The 18667-nt window shown below is 42.4% G+C and overlaps 1 protein-coding gene across 2 annotated transcripts; it reads right to left on the minus strand.

The window, feature by feature from the left end:
• Positions 1–4379: 4379 nt before the first annotated feature.
• Fam240b (family with sequence similarity 240 member B) lies at positions 4380–16785 on the minus strand. Of its 2 annotated transcripts, XM_040756163.1 has the most exons (3): positions 16649–16785; positions 7219–7363; positions 4380–4965 (listed from the first exon to the last, which is right to left on the minus strand). In XM_040756163.1, the coding sequence occupies exons 2-3, from the start codon at positions 7359–7361 to the stop codon at positions 4872–4874; spliced, it is 237 nt and encodes a 78-aa protein (XP_040612097.1). In that variant the 5' UTR covers positions 7362–7363; positions 16649–16785; the 3' UTR covers positions 4380–4871. The 2 variants fall into 2 exon arrangements, with proteins under 2 accessions (XP_040612097.1, XP_012974745.1); XM_013119291.3 differs by lacking the exon at positions 16649–16785 and having other exon boundaries at positions 7219–7379.
• Between the last annotated feature and the right edge of the window lie 1882 nt (positions 16786–18667).

Consider the following 18667-nt stretch of genomic DNA (forward strand, 5'->3'; position numbering starts at 1 on the left):
GCAGGTTACCAGCCTGCTTAGAAACCTTTGATGAGTCTCCATTGCTTGTGTAGTGAAGACCAAACTCCTTTGGTAGCATTTTAGGGACCTTCCCTTACTTAACCCGGCCTATGCTTCCTTTCCCTTTCTCCTGCCCCATTCTGACTGCCAGAGCAGAGACCATTTCTTGCCTTTGCTAGCTGATCTTCCAAGGCTCATCTCACTCACCCTGGGCTGCACCTTCAGAGAACATCACTTATAGTCCTCTTTAGTCTGACCAACAGAATCTGTTTCAGTAGTTCCCCTTATTCTCTTTTACACCTTCTAGGGAACTGTTTCCAAGTCTATCTGATCACCACGGTCTCCCATGTATTTTGATATAAACACAGTTCTTTATTCCCACATCAGATCAGCAAAATTAGTCTATGAGAGTAGGGCTGGTGGTGATATGATTCATTAAAGCTTGCCTGGGGATCAGAATGCAAAGCTAGATGCAAGCCATAGAGCCAGGCAATGGTGGTACATGCCTTTAATCCCAGGACTCAGGAGACAGAAGCAGATGGACCAAGACTACCCTGGGCTACACGAGAGTGAATCGGTGTAAAAGAGAAAGAGAGCGCATGTCTTTAATACCAGCACTAGAAATGTATGTATGGAAGAAGCAAAGGGTATCATGTGAAATTCAGTTTCCAGTCACAGGGAAGACAGGATCTCCATTTCAGTCTTAATAGAGGTAAGAGCTACTGGCTGGCTGCTTTGCTTTTCTGATCTTCAGCTTGAACCCCAATATCTGTCTCTGGGTTTTTATTATTCGTGCTATTAGGGTCCGAGAAATCTGTGGATGTAAAACAGTATTCTGGGCAATTGGGACTGGTAGGCTTAGGACCATTGCTCTAGGGTGAGTCAGGAATTTTCCATGGGCCCAGACTGGTGACAGATAGAAGTGTAACATAAAAAATAAGTGGGGTTTCAAACTTCAAGCTGAAGTTCAGGAAAGCAAAGTAGCGGACAGCTAGCTCTTACCACTACCGCAGGCTGAATGGGCTCATCCTGCTGCTTCCCCTCAGCATGTCTGGAGAATGAATGCTTTATACTGAGACCTTGCTCCTGTCTTATATACCTCCCTAATCCTGGGACTAAAGGTGTGTGATCCCAGGTGCTGAGATCATCTTTGTGTGAGCTGTTTCTCTTTAGAACTGGATCAATCTTGTGTAGACCTAGGTGGCCTTGGACTCACAGAGATCTGTCTACCTCTTAATACTGAGTCCTAGGATTAAAGGTGTGTACCACCACCTCCTAGCTTCTGGCCGCTGGGATTAAAGGTGTGTTCCTGACTTCTATGGCTCATGGCTGACTTTGCTTTCTGAATCCTCAGGCAAGCTTTAATAAATCATAAATACTGTATTGCCACACAGAAGACAGAAGAATGGAGGAGACGAGAGCTCAGACACATCAAGGGTCCCCTCTGTACCAAGTCTTGCTCGAGGGAACATTACACCTGATGATCTATCCAGTCACTGGCAAGGCACAGTGGTAAAGCATTGCTACACAAGTACCTGAAGCCCAGGAGGCTAGGCACCATACACAGTCCTCACTGGTTAGTAAGTTTGGTTGTTAATAGAACCAGTTCAACAGTTTTATATTTCTTATTCTCTTTATTCAGCCCACGTTAAAATGTCTAGGTTAAGATAAATGAAGATGCACACACATACACACACACATTTGTTTTTTTGAGACAGGGTTTCTCTGTATTGTTTTGGAGGCTGTCCTGGAACTTGCTCTGTAGACCAGGCTGGCCTCGATCTCACAGAGATCCACCTGCCTCTGCCTCCTGAGTGCTGGGATTAAAGGTGTGCACCACCAACGCCCGACTGAACATCTATATTTTTAGATGTTTCATGTCTCACTATATCCAACCAATCTGCAAGACCCATGCATTCTATTTGCTCATGTCCTTTATCATGGTGACCACAGAAGTTACTTTCTGCTTATCTGCAAGCCATCTCCTGTCATCTCTCAAATCCATTTTCCCAGCTGCAGCCAAATGATCATTTAAAATTGAAAAGCTGCCAAAGCTACTCTGTTCATGGTCTATTTTGTCACATAAAAGATTTTCTCTTTCATATAGACAAATATGTTTATTTTTTTCCTGTATAGCTTCAAGCTTTTTAGACTTGATAATGAGTATTTAATGAACCCAATCTGACCTTCACTTTAGATTTCTAATAAGAATAATAATTCAGGATTTTATGTACTTTCAATGCTGAAATAGTTTGTATACTTTAACATAAAAAACTTACATTAGGAAAATGAGTAATGGAATGGGACTAAAGGTATATTAACAGCTCAGTTGGCAGAGTGCTTGCTAAAATTAGGAAGTCCTAGATTTGACCCCTTAATATCAAATAAATGGGACTTGGTGGTGCTTGCCTGTAACTCCAGCACTGGAAAAGTGGAGGCAGCAAGACCAGAAATTCAAGGCCATCTTGGGCCACATAGAAAGGACAGGCCAGCCTCAGTACAATGAAACTCTATCTTAAAGCAAAACAAAAGCAAGCAAAGCAAAATGTTTGGTGGATATACAAAACATTTTATAGATGAGGAAATCTAACCAATATGCACAGTCACTAGAGGCTGAGAGAACAATGGGATGCCACTTTCTGTCTCCCAGGTTAACATAGCAGCACTCATTGCTGGGGATATGGACAGGAGAAGGGTGCTCTCACAAACTTCTGTTTCTAATGTGATTTATTGTGTTTTCCATCCTAAGGAATCTGCTTTGCAGTATCTTCACAGGAACACGCCCACAGGAACAGGTTCACACAAGTCTTTTGTATGATGTGTGTGTTCATAGTTCTGTTAATATGCAGAAAACTGTCGGAAGTTCTTTTTTTAATGAGTTTTTTTTTTTTTTGAGACAGGGTTTCTCTGTATTGTTTTGGAGGCTGTCCTGGAACTCGCTCTATAGACCAGGCTGGCCTCAAACTCACAGAGATCTGTCTGCCTCTGCCTCCCCGGTGCTGGGATTAAAGGCGTACACCACCAACACCTGGCCTGTCAGAAGTTCTTAATATAAATTGTTAGGGTATGAAGGTCAATGACGGCAGGGAGTAGGCAAACAAAGGAAGTTCCAAGCTAAGACAAACAAGGACAAAGGAGCTGGTAGAAAGTTTCAGTAATGAAGGTGCTGGTCGTGGTGGTGCATACTTTTAATACCAGCATTCGGGAGGTAGGGACAGGGGACCTCTGTGACTTTGAGGCCAACTTGGTGTACATAGCAAGGTCCAGGACAGCAAGAGATATATATCGTGAGACCCTGTCACAAACAAACAAACAAACAGACAGACAAACTCCCCAAATTATATCAGCAAACAAAATGCTACAATTTATATCTTGAGTGTCCTCCAAGACCCATGTATTAAGGGGCTGTCCTCTGGCCCTGATAGTATTGTAAGGAAGTGGAATGTTTAGGAGGTAGGGCCTAGTAGAAGGATTAGGGGGATACCCTTGAAAGAAACACTGAGACCTAGGCCTCTTTGTGTTTCCCCTTTGGTTTAAGGGTATAGACTAGCTATTCACAGACTTCATTCATTTTTATATATTTTTAACTCCTTGGCAAAAGTCAAAATTATGCATGAAGCTTGGGAAGACAGGGCAGTTAGTAAGTGTTTTCTATGCAGGATCTGAGTGCAAGCCCCAGAACTCAGGTTACACAGACTAACAAGCAAATGAACAAATATGCATGGGAAGTAGAAGAAAATGTTACATTGTTTGATCAGCAGATACCGTGAGTTTTTGCCACAGTTATGGAAAGCCAACCAACATATGTGATATAATTACCTGCATTTATTTACATATAACTCTGTGTGTGTGTGTGTGTGTTGTGGATGAAGTCTCTCCACTTCTTCCTGCCATGCACAGTGTTCTTGGCCATGACCAGGGTTGTTAGTTTTCCAGAAGAAGCAGCGGGAAGCAGACTAGATAGACAACAAGTGATCCCCATGATTGTCTCAAAGTATCTTGGACTCAGCCTTTGATTCCCTCTGGCCACTACGTGTCTTGGTGCCCAGAGTTCTACATCCTATCTCCCTTTGCTCCCGTCTGGCCTTGAGGAACCTCAAGCAAAGGAGCCCCTGCCCATGCTCCTGTAAATGCCATTTGTCTAGCAAGCTTGCTCAGGACCAGACAGGAAGCTAAGTAAGGATGACTCAAAGTTCCAGAATGTGTCCGGGGACACTGGAGCTTGCAGAGAACTAAGACAAATGTGAAAGGACTTGACAGAGGGCAGGCAATTTTGAGGTGAGCAAGGGTGAGGGTGGGCAGGCCAAGACTGTTCAGAAGGATTCTACTTCCTCTGCATGTGCCTAAACAAAACAAGATCATCAAAAAGTTCAAATTTATAGGAGGAGAAAACTAATTCAGTTTATTTTCAAACCGCATTGTTAAAATTTCAAAACCCATACTAGTTTTATTTCCGGAGGCCGTGGCATTTCTGTGTACACAAAAAAGGGGGAAAGGAGACAAAGATTTTGTAATCACTTTCTGGAGATGTGGGGAAGCCAATGAAGGTCATTGCCTCAAGCAAGCTCAGAGAAAGCATTTCGATGAGGGTTAGAATGCAGAAACAGCTTAAACCAGATGGATCTTTGAAACCTGGGGAGGCTGCAAATGCAAAGAGATTTTCACATTAAACAATCCAAGCATCCCACCCCTGCAGTCACCCTGTCCTCTGTGTGGAGAGAGTTCCCATTAGCACAGGGTGGGGTTTACATGTATGTCCTTTCTCTTGTGGGAGAGCAAACAGGGGAAGTTCTGCTTAGTAAGTCAGTATAACTAGATGGAAGTCTTTTTCCTCTTAGAAAAAGATGTCCTTGATGGCCTGCCAGAAACACTCAGTTCTCAGGGTTAGCCTGCTTTCCCTCCTCATCAGGATTGTCCAGCATCCTCAGCCTCTTCTCCAGCCTCTGCTTCCATTCTTCGCGGAGCCTGAGGAGGAAACATCACACATGCAATTGGTTAGTGCATCTGTTTCCATGTCTGCTTCTCATAAATATTGAATGACTGTGTCATATAAGACTTTTCTCTTCCTTCCTTCCTTCCTTGCTTCCTTCCTTCCTTCCTTCCTTCCTTCCTTTCTTTCCTTTTGAGACAGGATTTGAGATCATTCTAGGCCTGCTTCCTATAAGCAGGGTCAACACTGTTAAGGATGTGGATAGAAAAGCATCAGGGTTCTTCTCTGGGTATGGAGGGAGGCTCTTCCTTAGGACTTAAAAAGCTTTTAGAAAGCGATGCTGAAAGCTGGATGTGGTGGCTCATGTCTGTAATCCTAGTGCTGGGGGCATGGAGGCCAAAGGATCAGGAGCTCAAGGTCACACTCAGATACATAGCTAGTTTGAGGCCAATCTGGCTCATATGAGTGACCATTCCATTGGTGAGTCCATGTCTCACTGGGACTGTTCCTATTTTAGGAGCGAAGAACCTAGACAGGCTCTGGAGAACTGAGCTGTTCCTGCTGCTCAGCCATTTAAAAAAATGATCCCTTTTCAGTAGACTGCCAATTAAAACAAGAAATTCATTTGTTAATGAAAATAAGACTGTGTTACCTTCTCTGCAAACTCTTACTGTGTATCCTTCCAGATGCGGGAGGTTTTCATGAACTAGTTTTTTTATACAGACAGACTTGTCAAACTAACACTGAAACTTAGTTTAGCCCTTGTATGCTGGGATTTTAATTGTGAAGGGCTGAAGAAGGGACTTTATTCTTATTTTTATTCATTTATTTTTGAGACAGTCTCTGTGTAGTTCAGGCTGGTCTTGAATTATCTAGGTAGCTGAGAATGATCTTGAATGATCTTTCTACCTCTGCACCCTAACTGCTAGGACTATGGCTTGTATCACCACACACATCTCTTGAGTAAACAATTGTAGGAAACAGAACCTTTAAAATTCAAATTATTATTGTTAATTATTATTATTGTGTGTGTGCGTGCCTGTGCTCGTGTTGTGTATTTGTGGGTGCCTGTGTCATGACATGTATGTGGAGGTCAGGGGAAAACTTTGTGGAGTCAATCTCTCCTTTATGTTGGTTATGGGGTTCAAACACAGGCAGGTCCTCAGGCTTATGTGGCAAGTGCGTTTACCTGCTGAGCCATCTGGACAACCCGAAACTTGATTTTTGTCTGTTTTGAAGAAAGTATTATTGATATCTGTAAGCTATTGGTTCTCAGTAGGGACCACTTTGCCCTCTAGTTACCTTGACTACAATGTGGAGTGGGAATCCTGATGACAGCTAATGTTTTGAGGTAAGAAATACTACTGCACATGTTATAAAGGGCAAGAAAGCCCTTCACTGCAAGCAGTTTTGTGGCCTTGAAGCATTAGCAGTGCTGACAGCCAAGTGAGAAACAGGCTATATAGATGCACCCAAGAAACCCCATAAAGACTGGCAATATTGAATGAGTGGTTCTATTAACCTTGGTTTCTGACTTTCTGTATTTTATGTTCTGAATTTTAAAAAAATGTCCTGGCTGGATAGAAACTGCCCCTCCCAGGACTAGCTCCTCACCCTCTTTTTATAAGAGTCTCATGGAGCCTAGGTGATGACTTTGAACTTCTAACCCTACCACTTCCACCTGTCCAGTGCTGGGATTACAGGTGTTTGCATCACACCTGCTTCGGTGCTGGGATCTGACCCAGGGCTTTGTGCATTCTAGATAAGCCCTGTAACAACTGAGTTACATTCTTGTCCCAGCAGAAGGCTCAGTCAATCTCCAAACCATCTACACCCAAGTCTATAGCTTCAACTCTTCCCATATTTAGCTTCCATATCTGCCACTGTGTTCCCCTTTCTGAAAGCATCCTGTAACCAGTACTGACAGCTAGCCAGCCAGAAGCCCATGGGGATTGTTCAAACCAGCCAACCTTGAAGTGTCCTTTCTTTCCTGCCTTGGCATGGAAATCCCCCAGAGGATATGGCTTACACCTTATTTCTGACTCTTATGTTCTGATTAAAACCCGCTCCTTCTTTGACGCACTGAGTAAGTGGAGGAGATACCTCTCTGGGGACTTGAGAGTTTAATAGACTTCTTTGCCTCCACATCTTGTTCGTGCCCCCCCCCTGTAGTATAGAATCCGTCACCAAACTTCTTATTACAGTGAAGTGATGAAAAAGAGCTGGACCCCTCTCCACATCTGGTGTAATTCCCAAGGAAACCTAAGACAGGAAAGCAATCCACCTACTTTCTCAGAGCACTTCTCCCCTGGCGATCTTCTTCAAGCTCTCGGTAAAAAGTCTGTTTGCTAATTTCCTTTTCCCAGAAGCTTTTGAGCTCATCGCAGGTCTCGCAGCAGAAGACTTCCCTGCGCATGTACTGGCTGTTCATCCCTGCAACGTGAAAGATAAAGCTTAGCCCAGCACTGCAAGCAGCAGCACCCTGATTTGAGACGTGCTTGAATCCAGGTGAATTTAAATTCACAGTTTTTCTGTCATCACACACTAACGGAATCACTTTTTTTTTTTGGCTACTGCAGATGAAGATAATAATAATCATGTAAAAAGTATTCTGAAAACAGTTGAGCAAAGGAAAGTCTGTAGCCCTTGAAGGTAATCTTATTTTTAAGCAGTTGACTTTTTTGTTGTCTTTCAGCCGTTTTGCTATACTGCAAATTATAGAAAAATTACAGTACTATGAATGATTCCAAAGCACAGAATACACCTGTGGATGTCAATCGATTTTCATCTACTACAAACATATTGATTTTTAAAACATTATTTTGAATCAGTTGTGATTTGTGTGTGGTGTGCATGCATGCATGTGGGTACACTTGCCCTGTTCATGTGGAGACCAGAGATCAACACTTGAGAGAGGGGCTCTCACTGAACTAGGAGCTCACCGATCCAGCTAAAATATGGTCCTGGAATCTGTCTGTCTCTGCATTCTCCCAGTGTGGGGGACATAGCTAACCTGGCTTTTACATGGGTGTTGGTGATGATTCAACTTCAGCTTCTCATGCTTGCACATTGTCTGCTGAATTTCTTCCTGGCTCCTCGCTTGAAGTGTTCTACCCACTGTATTGTTGTCCCTTAGTGCTGCTTTGTGAGATGGCTGGTCCTACACTCATCACTCACATGAGGAGACTGAGCAATAGAATTAGCCTTCCTAGTGAGTAAAACAGAGCTGAGTTTAAACCTAGGTCTGCTCACCTTCATGGGGGACTGTCTCTATGCCTTATGGATGGCTAACTTAAGCCAATTAACTTCCCATTTTGCACACAAGGAAGTGGATGCTGAGAGGCATTCGTTGATTTTGTTGAGGTCATACAGTTTCAGGACCTCCCCCACCCTGACTCCTGACCTTTATTTTATTTATTTATTTATGGTTTTACGAGACAGGGTTTATCTGTATTGTTTTAGATGCTGTCGGTCCAGCCTGGCCTCGAACTCACAGAGATCTGCCTGCCTCTGCCTCCTGAGTGCTGGGATTAAACGCGTACGCCACCAACGCCCGGCCCTGCCCTTTATTTTTGCCTCTCACTTTTCTACGGAGTCCTGCAGATCTCTCTGTCTTATACCACACCCGAACATGCAAATACTATCTGAATTGGCCAAGCAGACCACACTGCTTATCATTCCAGCAGTAGCTGGAATGGAGGTCTTTACCATGTCTCATCTAATCCATAAGGGGGCATGTGGGCACGGTTCTCCCTACAGCTCCCATCCCCTGACTCACTCGACAACTCCGTAGGTTGTGTTCTGTCAGTAAGATATATGAGGGAGCCAAGAATGAGGGCATTAGATTGGTCACTACCATGAGCTTTTTTATACTCAGAGTCCCAGTTTCATTACCCAAGAGACAGAGTCTAATTGTTGTGACCCAGCTGGTGGTACTTCACACATGGACTGCTATTTCATTCCTTAACATGATACTCGTGTTTGCAGAATACTCGCAGTCTGTTGCCCACCCGTGGCAAGCATAAAAAATGTTAACTGCCCCCTGCATACACTCTCATCAACTTTGGTTTTATGTGATATCAAATGCTTCACTTCGCACTGACTCAGCTCATACTTAAGGTTTATTTATTCCCGTTGCTGGGCTATTAGGATTAGAAAACCTGAGATGACATGGATAAGAGGCTTCCCCTTTGTCCAAGGCCCAGTGTTAGAGGCTGGACAGATGCCTTTAGCAAAGCTTCTGGTGCCACTTAGGATGTTACATTTGTGCCCTCCCTGTGATCAGGCAGAATAATCACATTCACTGGGTGACGCCGAGCATGCTGAAGAAGTGACTGGTCTGCTAAAAGCAATCGCTGTCATCACTCACAACTGCTCCCATCCCTTACAGGTCATTCACAGCTGCTTGTTTTGCTGGGAGATCTAAGCTCAGCTTTTAGCTTTATGACAACTTCTGTACCATAAAGTACACTTTGATTTAGAACAGATCCTCTCTCTAGCTTCTCTCTCTCTTTAAATCTGTTTTATGCTTACTGCTTCCATGTACTGTGTTGATTGTGAGCAGCGCAATAGTGACTGGCGCTATTGTGCTGTGTTTACTTAGCATACGTGAACCTCCGCGTTCAATCCCCAGTACCAAATGAACCACCTGGGATTCTGTCATGTGTGAAGGGGAGAGAGGCTTGGGGACAGAAGTTTAAGGTCATCCTTCACTGTAGAGCATGTCTGAAGCCAGCATGGGGTACTTGCGATCTTGTATCAAAAAAGAAAAAGAATTGATAGCAATTTTAGGAAAATATAACTCTAAGGCAGGAAACGGGTCTCAAACGGGTCCATTCTGTTTTCCCTAGGGAACTGATGAGCGCTGTCAGCTGTGACTTGCTGTCAGCTGTGGACCTACTTGGAACAGGCAGTGAAAATCATCAACTATATACCTCATCTGCACTCATGTGGAGGCAGAAAGGCATTGCTTGGCCCACCTGCTTTCTCTGCAGGTTGGAAAGATGGGAAACCTCCTGGGATCTCAGTGGCATGGATCAACAGTGTTTCAATAGCTCAGAAATAAGACACACGAAGTCACGTGTAGATGTGCAAACTGCTGGAGGCTGTCTTTCCCGTGTTACTGTACTAAGATTAAGCTCTGATATTTTACAAGAGGAATTTTCAAATTAGATGTCTCCATTTTGCTCTTGTGAAACTGGCTTAAAAAATTCAACTTCAGGTCTTTTAACTCTCCCACCTGAAAGTTTCAGCTTGTTGATTTCATTCCCTGGTGTGTGTGGGTACCTTTTGAGTCTCTTTGACTTCCTCCAATCTTTAGCTCCTCTAAGTACAGAGGACAACTGATGGGGGACGTCCTGTGTAGATGTCAATAAAGCACTGTTGGCCAATAGGGAACCAAGATAGGTGGGACTAGGAGTCCAGGAGGACTCTGGGAAGGAGAAACACGAAAAGTCAAGATGTAACGCCATGGGGTAGGAAGCCCGGAAACGTCTCCGGTAAGAGATATACTTAGATTAACAATTATGGGGGTAATTACTTAAGTCAGAGCTAGCCAGTAAGAAACAAGCAAGGCCAACAGCTTCATAATTAATATAGCCTTCTGTGTGTTTATTTGGGACTGATGCGGCTCTGGAACCAGGCTGGCGGGAAGGCTTCTCTCAAGGAAAAGGCTCCCTTTTACAGACAACTTCTTTGCCTTGACACTCAGCTTAACTGTTTTGTTCTTTACCCTAATGGCTTAAAAGGGAGGGCAACAAATTTGAGTAAGTCTAGAGGTTAGAAGGTCACATACATTCACTCTGGTTTTAAAGAAGCGCTATTACCGTGTGTGAATGGGAGGCCAAGTGTGCCGCAGTGTACAGCACAGTGGAGGTCAGACGACAACTTTGGGGAATTGGTTTTCTCCTTTTACATTTTAGTGGGCTGCAGGCATTAAATTAACACTCTTGTCTGCTGATCCATCTTGCTGGCTCTGTACTGGGTATTTATTTTTTCTTGTATGATTGCTTCTCATGCTCACTTACAACTCTGTCAGGTTCAGTGTATTTAACTTCTTGTTTCCTCATTAAAAAAATAAAATCATGGTTATACGGAACAAATTTCTCCCCTTTAATATGACAGTAGGTTAGGCAGGCATGTCATCAGAGTATTTGGGAGGTGGAGGCAAGAAGATTAGGAGTTTGAGGCAAGCCTGGACTGCATGAGGAAGACACCTGTTTTAACTTCCAGGATTGCCTCAGTGTTAAATTTCTCCAATTAACAACTGAGCTGTGAGTATTGGTGAATGGCCATGTTCTTAGAAAGGACACATTGAAGTGTGTAGGGGTGAAAGGTCATGATGTATCACCTTATTCCCAAAGGGGTCAGAAAAATATGTAAGGAGATAAAGTGTAAAATAAGACAGACAATGATAGATGTTTCTGGGCTTGTGGTCATGGGGTTCTTCTTCTTCTTCTTCTTCTTCTTCTTCTTCTTCTTCTTCTTCTTCTTCTTCTTCTTCTTCCTCCTCCTCCTCCTCCCCCTCCCTCCCTCCCTCTCCCTCTCCCTCTCCCTCTCTCTCTCTCTCTCTCTTTCTCTCTCTCTCTCTCTCTTTCTCTCTCTCCTGCTTACTGGTATCTCTAGCCCTGATTTACCCTTATAACTTTTTGTAATCTTGAGATTACTTGCATATGAAATGTTAAAGAAGCATTCCTTCAGGGACTTCTAGATGACTCAGCTGGTAAAGTTGCTTACCACTAAGGTGGTAAACAGAGTTCAATCTCTAGGACTGATAGGTTGTAGGAGAGAACCAACTCTCATAAGTTATTTTCTGCTTCCCACATACATGCTGTGGAGCACACAAACACACACGCACATTTATTAAAAATAAAATCTTATTTTCATATCCTTAAAAGAGAAAAAAATGCAATGTCCATTTTCTTTCCCTTTTAGTCCCCAGCCTCTTATGTAGACTCCAACATCTATAAATCAACTGTGGATATACTTTGATTTAAAGACCCTTTGTATTAAACATTTTATAGTGCCAAAAATATGGAGAGCTTTAAAAAACAGTTTTGGGAAACTTTGAAAAGACAAGAGGTGATTGTATGGAATAGCCAAAATTAGAAGAATTTGAGCAACAAAACACCAAACTTTAAATTGATACACATGATTATAAGTAAATTAAAGAAAAAGAGAGTCCTAGTGAATCATGTAAAAGAGGAAAAGAAAACCAGGAGATCAGTCTATCTGAGACACACTGAGCTTGGTTAAAGATAAAATGAGCAAATGAAACTTGAAGGATAAAGAGTAGTGGCTTAACCCCATGAACATGTCTCCAAGCTGACTTCTCCCAGTGGAGGCTTTAGAATGGGAGCTTTTGATTTTTAATACCAGCTCCCACATTGCTGTTCTTATTGAGTCTGGGGGCATGTGGTGACTGAGGGGAAATTACCTTCACAGAGCAGAAACAAGGAACATTTTATTCAATAGGAAAGGGTCATATCAAAGTAGCAGTTGTTGATTTCACAAAATTCAGTAGTAGGTTGATTGCCTCTTTAGCACACTTCCCAAATCTGAAAGGCACAATCTACTCATAGTAAAATTATATATCAGTTACATTGTCCCCAATCAAACAAATGACTCCTAACCAAACTCCTGCAGGCTACCCAAATTTAATGTGGTAGGTCACACATACACATAAAATTATAAGGGACGTGAAAGTAGGAGGAAGCCTTGGGAAGAAAAAGGAATTTGGTGGGAGGAGAAAGGGATATGAGATAATGGAGATCAGGAGAGATGTAAGTTATAGATAAAATTGTAAGAGGATAAATAAATAAATTAAAAAACGGCAGACAAGTTCAAATTCAGCCTCATTCTACAAAGCATCTGACTACTCACTGCTCCTTAAAATTATCAAGGCCAGGGCAGCCCAGATGTAGATGCTTGTTTAGCATATTAAATCCTAGTATGTTTCACTTCTCAGCAACACACACACACACACACACACACACACACACACACACACACACACCACACAGATATCAAGGTTATGAAAGACGGAAAGACTGAAAACTTGTCACAGAATGGAGGAGGATATAAAGCTATGATATATATTCATATAATATATGTCTCTATATATGTATGTATGTATGTATAATGTTTGTGTTCCCCCACATAAATGCAATATGGGGTCCTGGACTAGATCTTAGAACAGAAAAAAATAGATATCAGTGGAAAAACTGGGGAATCTAGATTTTATTGTGGCAGCATTAACCCTATGGTTTTGAAGAATGTTCCAGGTCTTTGTAAGATGTCAACATCTTAAAGAAACTGGGTGACAAATGTATGGGAAAGTACTTCACTCTCCTTGTAACTTTTCCTAAATCTAAAATTGCTTTAAAACAAAAAGTAATTTTTGTTTTTATACCACACACATACATTCTCTACCACTTGTTGACAACTATGAATTATGGGAGACGTTCTGGCCAAGGAGTCTTCACTGCATCTGGAGGTATTCTGTCCTGAAGTGATCCATGCCATGGATCTATCTGTGCCACAGAAAGAGCCCCAGACTAACAGTTATGGGCCCTGTGCATTTCCCTCCATTTCCTTATCAGTAGAGTATGATCATGAATACACACAAAGTCAATCAGCTTTCAGCGGAAGAAGTGGCAGGGACTTCTTATTTAGTTCCTAGCATGATTAATTCTTAATAAAACCTTGCTTTTCATCTTTATTGTTTAATAACATAAAAATCAAGACTCTTGCAAATTCTAGAATTTGTATACTTCTTCACAGGATAAGTCACTTAGCTGCAGATGCCTGTGGGCAACAGTCCACACTGAGTTTTTCAAAGTTTTCTAGTTTTTCAAAAGAAATTATAAATAATGATTTAAAAAAATACTGGCAATGAATTTTAAGACACTTTAACACACTGGGCAGAATGTCAGAACCTGTCTGTGGTCAGAGTTGCTTTTGGGTGTTCAAGTTTTGACCCTTATATGAACCAGTGAGCTCCAACACAGGTGCGTGCAGAGTGCAGATGAATTACCACAAACACAGCACTGGGTTCTTTCTTCCCTTCCTCATCCCCACTCCCATCTCCCCAGGCTACAGTTAATTACCGGGAGTTTATCCTGGGCCCATCCAAGTTGTTCAATTTGATGTCTCCTCACCCAATTGGATGTGCAAAGAGCCGGGGAGGCCACTAGCTGCTCTTGCTATGGTCTAGGTGGATTGGGAACAGAGTTCAAGTCACCATGTTACCTGGCTTTGATCTTCATACCTTCAATTAGACTCCTAAGTACTAAGGGTTAGGGATTTGTTTAACCCTGTGAATTTCATATGGTAGCTCTGAAGGACACAGAGCCAAAATGTCCTCATGCTGATGACACTCACCTACTCAGACTTTTACAAAGACTTCTCAGCTAAGCATTTCTCTAGAAATTTTATGTTCTCCTGCAAAAATCCACAAATGAGTAAGTAAAAATAAATAAAGTAAACTGCTCAAAAAACAAAATTCAGTTCAGATTTGGCATTTTTCCTTTTCAGTCTCCTTCCTACTTCAGGAAGCTGTTCCTATGTCTCAATAAACCTTGCTTGCTCTTCAAACACAGTGTCTCACTTCCCTTACTTAAACTGCCAGTCCAATGACCTTTAGCTGTCACTAGTCAATGCCATTATTTTTTCAATAGGAGTAATGATAAGAGGCTACATATCTCCTCTGAGGCAGTGGGCTGTAGCCACTCTGAGGTTAACATTTGTTGTAGAAAAATCTGGGGGTGCTGAGGATATCCCTCAGTTGGTAAAGTGCTTGCCCTGTAAACACTAGGATGTAAGTAAGTGCTTGCCCAGAATGCAGATGAAAAACAACAAAATTGGGGCCAGGGGAGGTGACTCAGTAGGTGAGAGTTCTTGCTGCACAAGTATAGGGACCTCCGTTTGAATTCCCAGTACCCATGCTGAAGCTGGGAATGGCTGCTTGTGCCAGTAACCCCAGCAATGAGGGACAAAGACAATCAGATCCATGCCGAGGTAAGGTAGGGTCGGGTAGGATGGGTGACTCACTGGCAAGTCAGCCTAGCCTGAATGAGAGATCCTGTCTCAAGGGAATAAAGCTAAGAGTGATAGAGCCAGCCACCTGATGTCCTACACTAGCCATCATACGCACGGCTATGACACACACACACACACACACACACACAGAGAGAGAGAGAGAGAGAGAGAGAGAGAGAGAGAGAGAGAGAGAGAGAGAGAGAGAGAGAGAGAGAGAGAGAGAGGAATGGAGTATCTGTAAGGAAGGCATCTCAATGTCTTATGGTGCTGTTTAGTGAGATTAATCCCGATATTCCCCACTGTCCCACACTAAGCCACGGGGCCTGCTTTCTGAATAGATTGGATGGATCATTTTAATCAATAACAGAGGGATTGGATGGATCATTTTAATCAATAACAGAGGGATTCATCAGAACCCCAAGGGACCAAGGGAAGCAAGAGTGCCTAATTGTAACAGATTGAGGACAATGTTAGAAGGCAGAAGAAACAAAATGACCTGACCCAGGGACAAGGCACTTAGCACAATCTCTGGGGCTGCACAGGGGGATATGATACATGGAAACAAAAACATGGGCTTCCAGAAGCACTTCGTGTCCCTCCCTGGTCTTAGAGACTAGGGTACTCCCCTCTTCCCTTTGTTGCTGTGCTTATCCCTGTGTCTGAGGAGGCATGTGAAAACCACTGTAAGCTATGATTTATTCAGTTTTTCTTGTTAAAATCTTTAGGTTTCAATTTCTTCACTCTCAAATGAGGCTATCTGGCTGTCTTGCATATATGGAAAGAGCAAACAGAAACAGATTGATTTTTAGCAAAAGAGACTGGTTTTATATGTAAGTGTTTCATTTCTCTGCACCTGCCCCCTGAAAAAGTGGTTCTTTCCAGTCTTTATATGTATGAGGAAATCATTTCTCTTCTTACTAAATCGTTACTAATTTGGTTGGAAAAGTTTCCTTTCACTTTGATTCTTTTTTTTTTTGAAAGCAGGTCTCATGCAGCCTAGTTGATCTCAAACTCAGATTATAGATGAACTCATGATCTTCCCAAGTGCTGGGATTACCAACATGAGTCCCCACTGCTAGATTTCAACTGTTGGCTCTCAAATTTACTGATTAATTTCCCCTTAAGACTCCTACAATTTTACATTAAATAGCCACTTAGTCAAGTAACATTTGTTGCAAGTTGACTTTGGAAGACTCAAGCATTCCTATCTCTGTAATGAATGAACATGCAATAGCCAACTGTAAAAACAGAAACAAACAAACAAAAGTTCTCCAGATTAATTTTCCAAGTCCCAAGTCCCAGGTTACTCAGTCAAGTAAAATCCTCAAATTAATTTTAAAGCCTTCTATTGGTTGACTTCTTGAGGAGCTTGTGTAGTCTGGCACCTCTAACAAATGTTGTTTCTGGGACTAAGTTTATCCATCAATCAACACTAGGTATATCCCTTATTTTGGTTAATCTTCACAGAGCCTAACTCTGTAAGATTGGCACCAATTCTTGATTTTTTTCACATCCTTGAACTTGAATGTCACATATCACTGACATTTAGGGAAAAGAAAACCAGAGATGTAACTCCTCCCCAAAATAACCTAAAACACCTCAGCTCATTCAAGACATCTCAACTGGCTGCAGTAGGCTGCTCCCACAACCTGACAATAGCACAAGCTCAACCCATCATACCTTAAAAATGAATCTCAGGTGAACTGATATCCTGTTAGGGTGCAAAGAAGGGCAAGTGTCCTGGTTCAGGCCTCCTCAGCTCCACTTTGGGAAAGCCACAGGCGCTATTCTGAAACCTCATTGTTGGAGCCTTTTATATATGGAGTAGAGAGAGTGACAGAAATCCCTCAGCCTTTCAAGGTCGTTTGAGCCAAATTAGTAGGAATCAGGCAATATCTCTCCAGGGACACTGTAGCCTTCCCTCATGGTGAGAGATGGTTCTAAAGAAATCCCATTTCTCCCTCCCCTGCCTGCCCCTGAGAAGGCCAGCTTCTGTTTTGGCAGTTTCTCATGAGCGTTATGACTTGGCCCGAACCGAGAGAGGTGGTTTAGAACATGCACGGATTACCCATGTGCTCTGTTGCTCTGTGACTTGAGAAAAGCCACCCTCTGCCTCTTAGTGTGCAAAGGGGACTGGAATGGTGGGACGAACCACACTTGGGTATAATCTTACAGGAAGACTTAGTGAGGCATCTTGTTCTTTGGAGCCATTAATCCTTGAATAGAATCGGTGATGACATATCACGGCCTGCTAGTACTCTACCAACTGGAGAAGGAATTGACCCCTGGAGAGTGTTTTCCAATCAAACGCATCCAAGTGAGATCGACTTCTCCTTTTAGAGTGGCTTTTGTCCCATCACGGAGGAGCACACTTTGTCCTTAGGAAAAACATTTGGAACAGTCACTGATCTGGTCACAGAAATAGCTCTGGTTTTCGTCAAATCCTTTGACTCTTCTGCTAATTGCAAACACACTGCATGGTTCATTGGGCTATAAATCTGCAACTCACATTATGTGAGACAATTCATCCATCATTGAGATGCAGATTTTAGCTTGCTAAAGTGGTAATATTTAATGTTGAGCCTGTAAAAGTATCTTAGTAAGGCCACTTACTGTAAACTGGATGGCTAATTTAATAGTAGAAATAAGTTTTAGAACATATTTTTTTAAATTATGGGAGAAAAGTTAGTTTGAAAGTAGTTTTCCTGGAAACTGCCTGTACAAAAGCAACAATTAAAAAAACTGCAATGAAAACATTTTCAAAATATTCACTGAAACCACAATGAGATTCACAATGAAGTTTAGATATATATCTTAAAACTTCAAATGAATGCTAATATTTTACATTTTATGTATATATTTATACTTAAAATACAGTAAAACTAAGTAGCAAACAGCAAATCCCTGTAAGATAATTGTTTTCTTTCTCCTTTTTCTCTCTCCTCTCCTTTTCTCCCCCTCTTTTTCCTTCTCCCCTCCCTCAATTTCCCCTTCTTCTCCCCTTTCCTCCATCCCTCATCCTTCTTTTCCATTTCCTTCTCTCTTTTCTCTATTGTATGTTGCAGAAGTTCTGAAGACTGTGTTGATTATATGTGGTGATATATTGTTTATTATCTAATAAAGCAACTGGAGATCAAAATGCAAATCTAGCCACAGCCGTAGAGTCAGGCAGTGGTGATACACACTCTTAATCCCAGCAGTCATTTATAGCTATAAGAGGGCAGGTGGTGGTAGCACATGTCTTTAATTCCAGGACTCAGGAGACAGAGGCAGATGGATCTCTGTTAACTTAAGACCACACTGAGCTACATGAAATTGATCCAGTCTAAAAGAAAAACAGCTCACACAAGGGTGATTTCAGCATTTGGGATCACATGCCTTTAATCCCAGCACTAGGGAGGTGGAGATAGGAGTGATATGGCTGGGCGGAGAGAGGATATAAGGCAGAAGGAGACAGGAACTCAGAGGATTGTAGTCTTGGTAGAGAACAGTGCAATCTGTATTGTACCTGGAGAATTCTTGGGGATGGGACAGCCCTTTCATGTTGGGGAAGTCTTATGCCAATAAAGCACTGTCTGGCCAATAGGGAATCTAGATAGGAGGGACTAGGAGTCCAGGAGGATTCTGGGAAGGAGAAACACAAGGGAGTCGAGATGTAACGCCATTGGGGTAGGAAGCCCGGATACCTCTCCGGTAAGA

The sequence above is a fragment of the Mesocricetus auratus genome, unplaced genomic scaffold, assembly GCF_017639785.1.
Source record: "Mesocricetus auratus isolate SY011 unplaced genomic scaffold, BCM_Maur_2.0 Super-Scaffold_100013, whole genome shotgun sequence".
Classification (NCBI taxonomy): Eukaryota; Metazoa; Chordata; class Mammalia; order Rodentia; family Cricetidae; genus Mesocricetus; species Mesocricetus auratus.

Excerpts from the sequence above, each read along its gene's own strand:
- Fam240b (XM_040756163.1), bottom strand. The coding sequence starts at position 7,361 with ATGAACAGCCAGTACATGCGCAGGGAAGTCTTCTGCTGCGAGACCTGC. Across the intron at positions 4,966-7,218 it reads GGGAGAAGTGCTCTGAGAAA|GCTCCGCGAAGAATGGAAGC; the intron begins GTAGGTGGATTG and ends TTTCCTCCTCAG.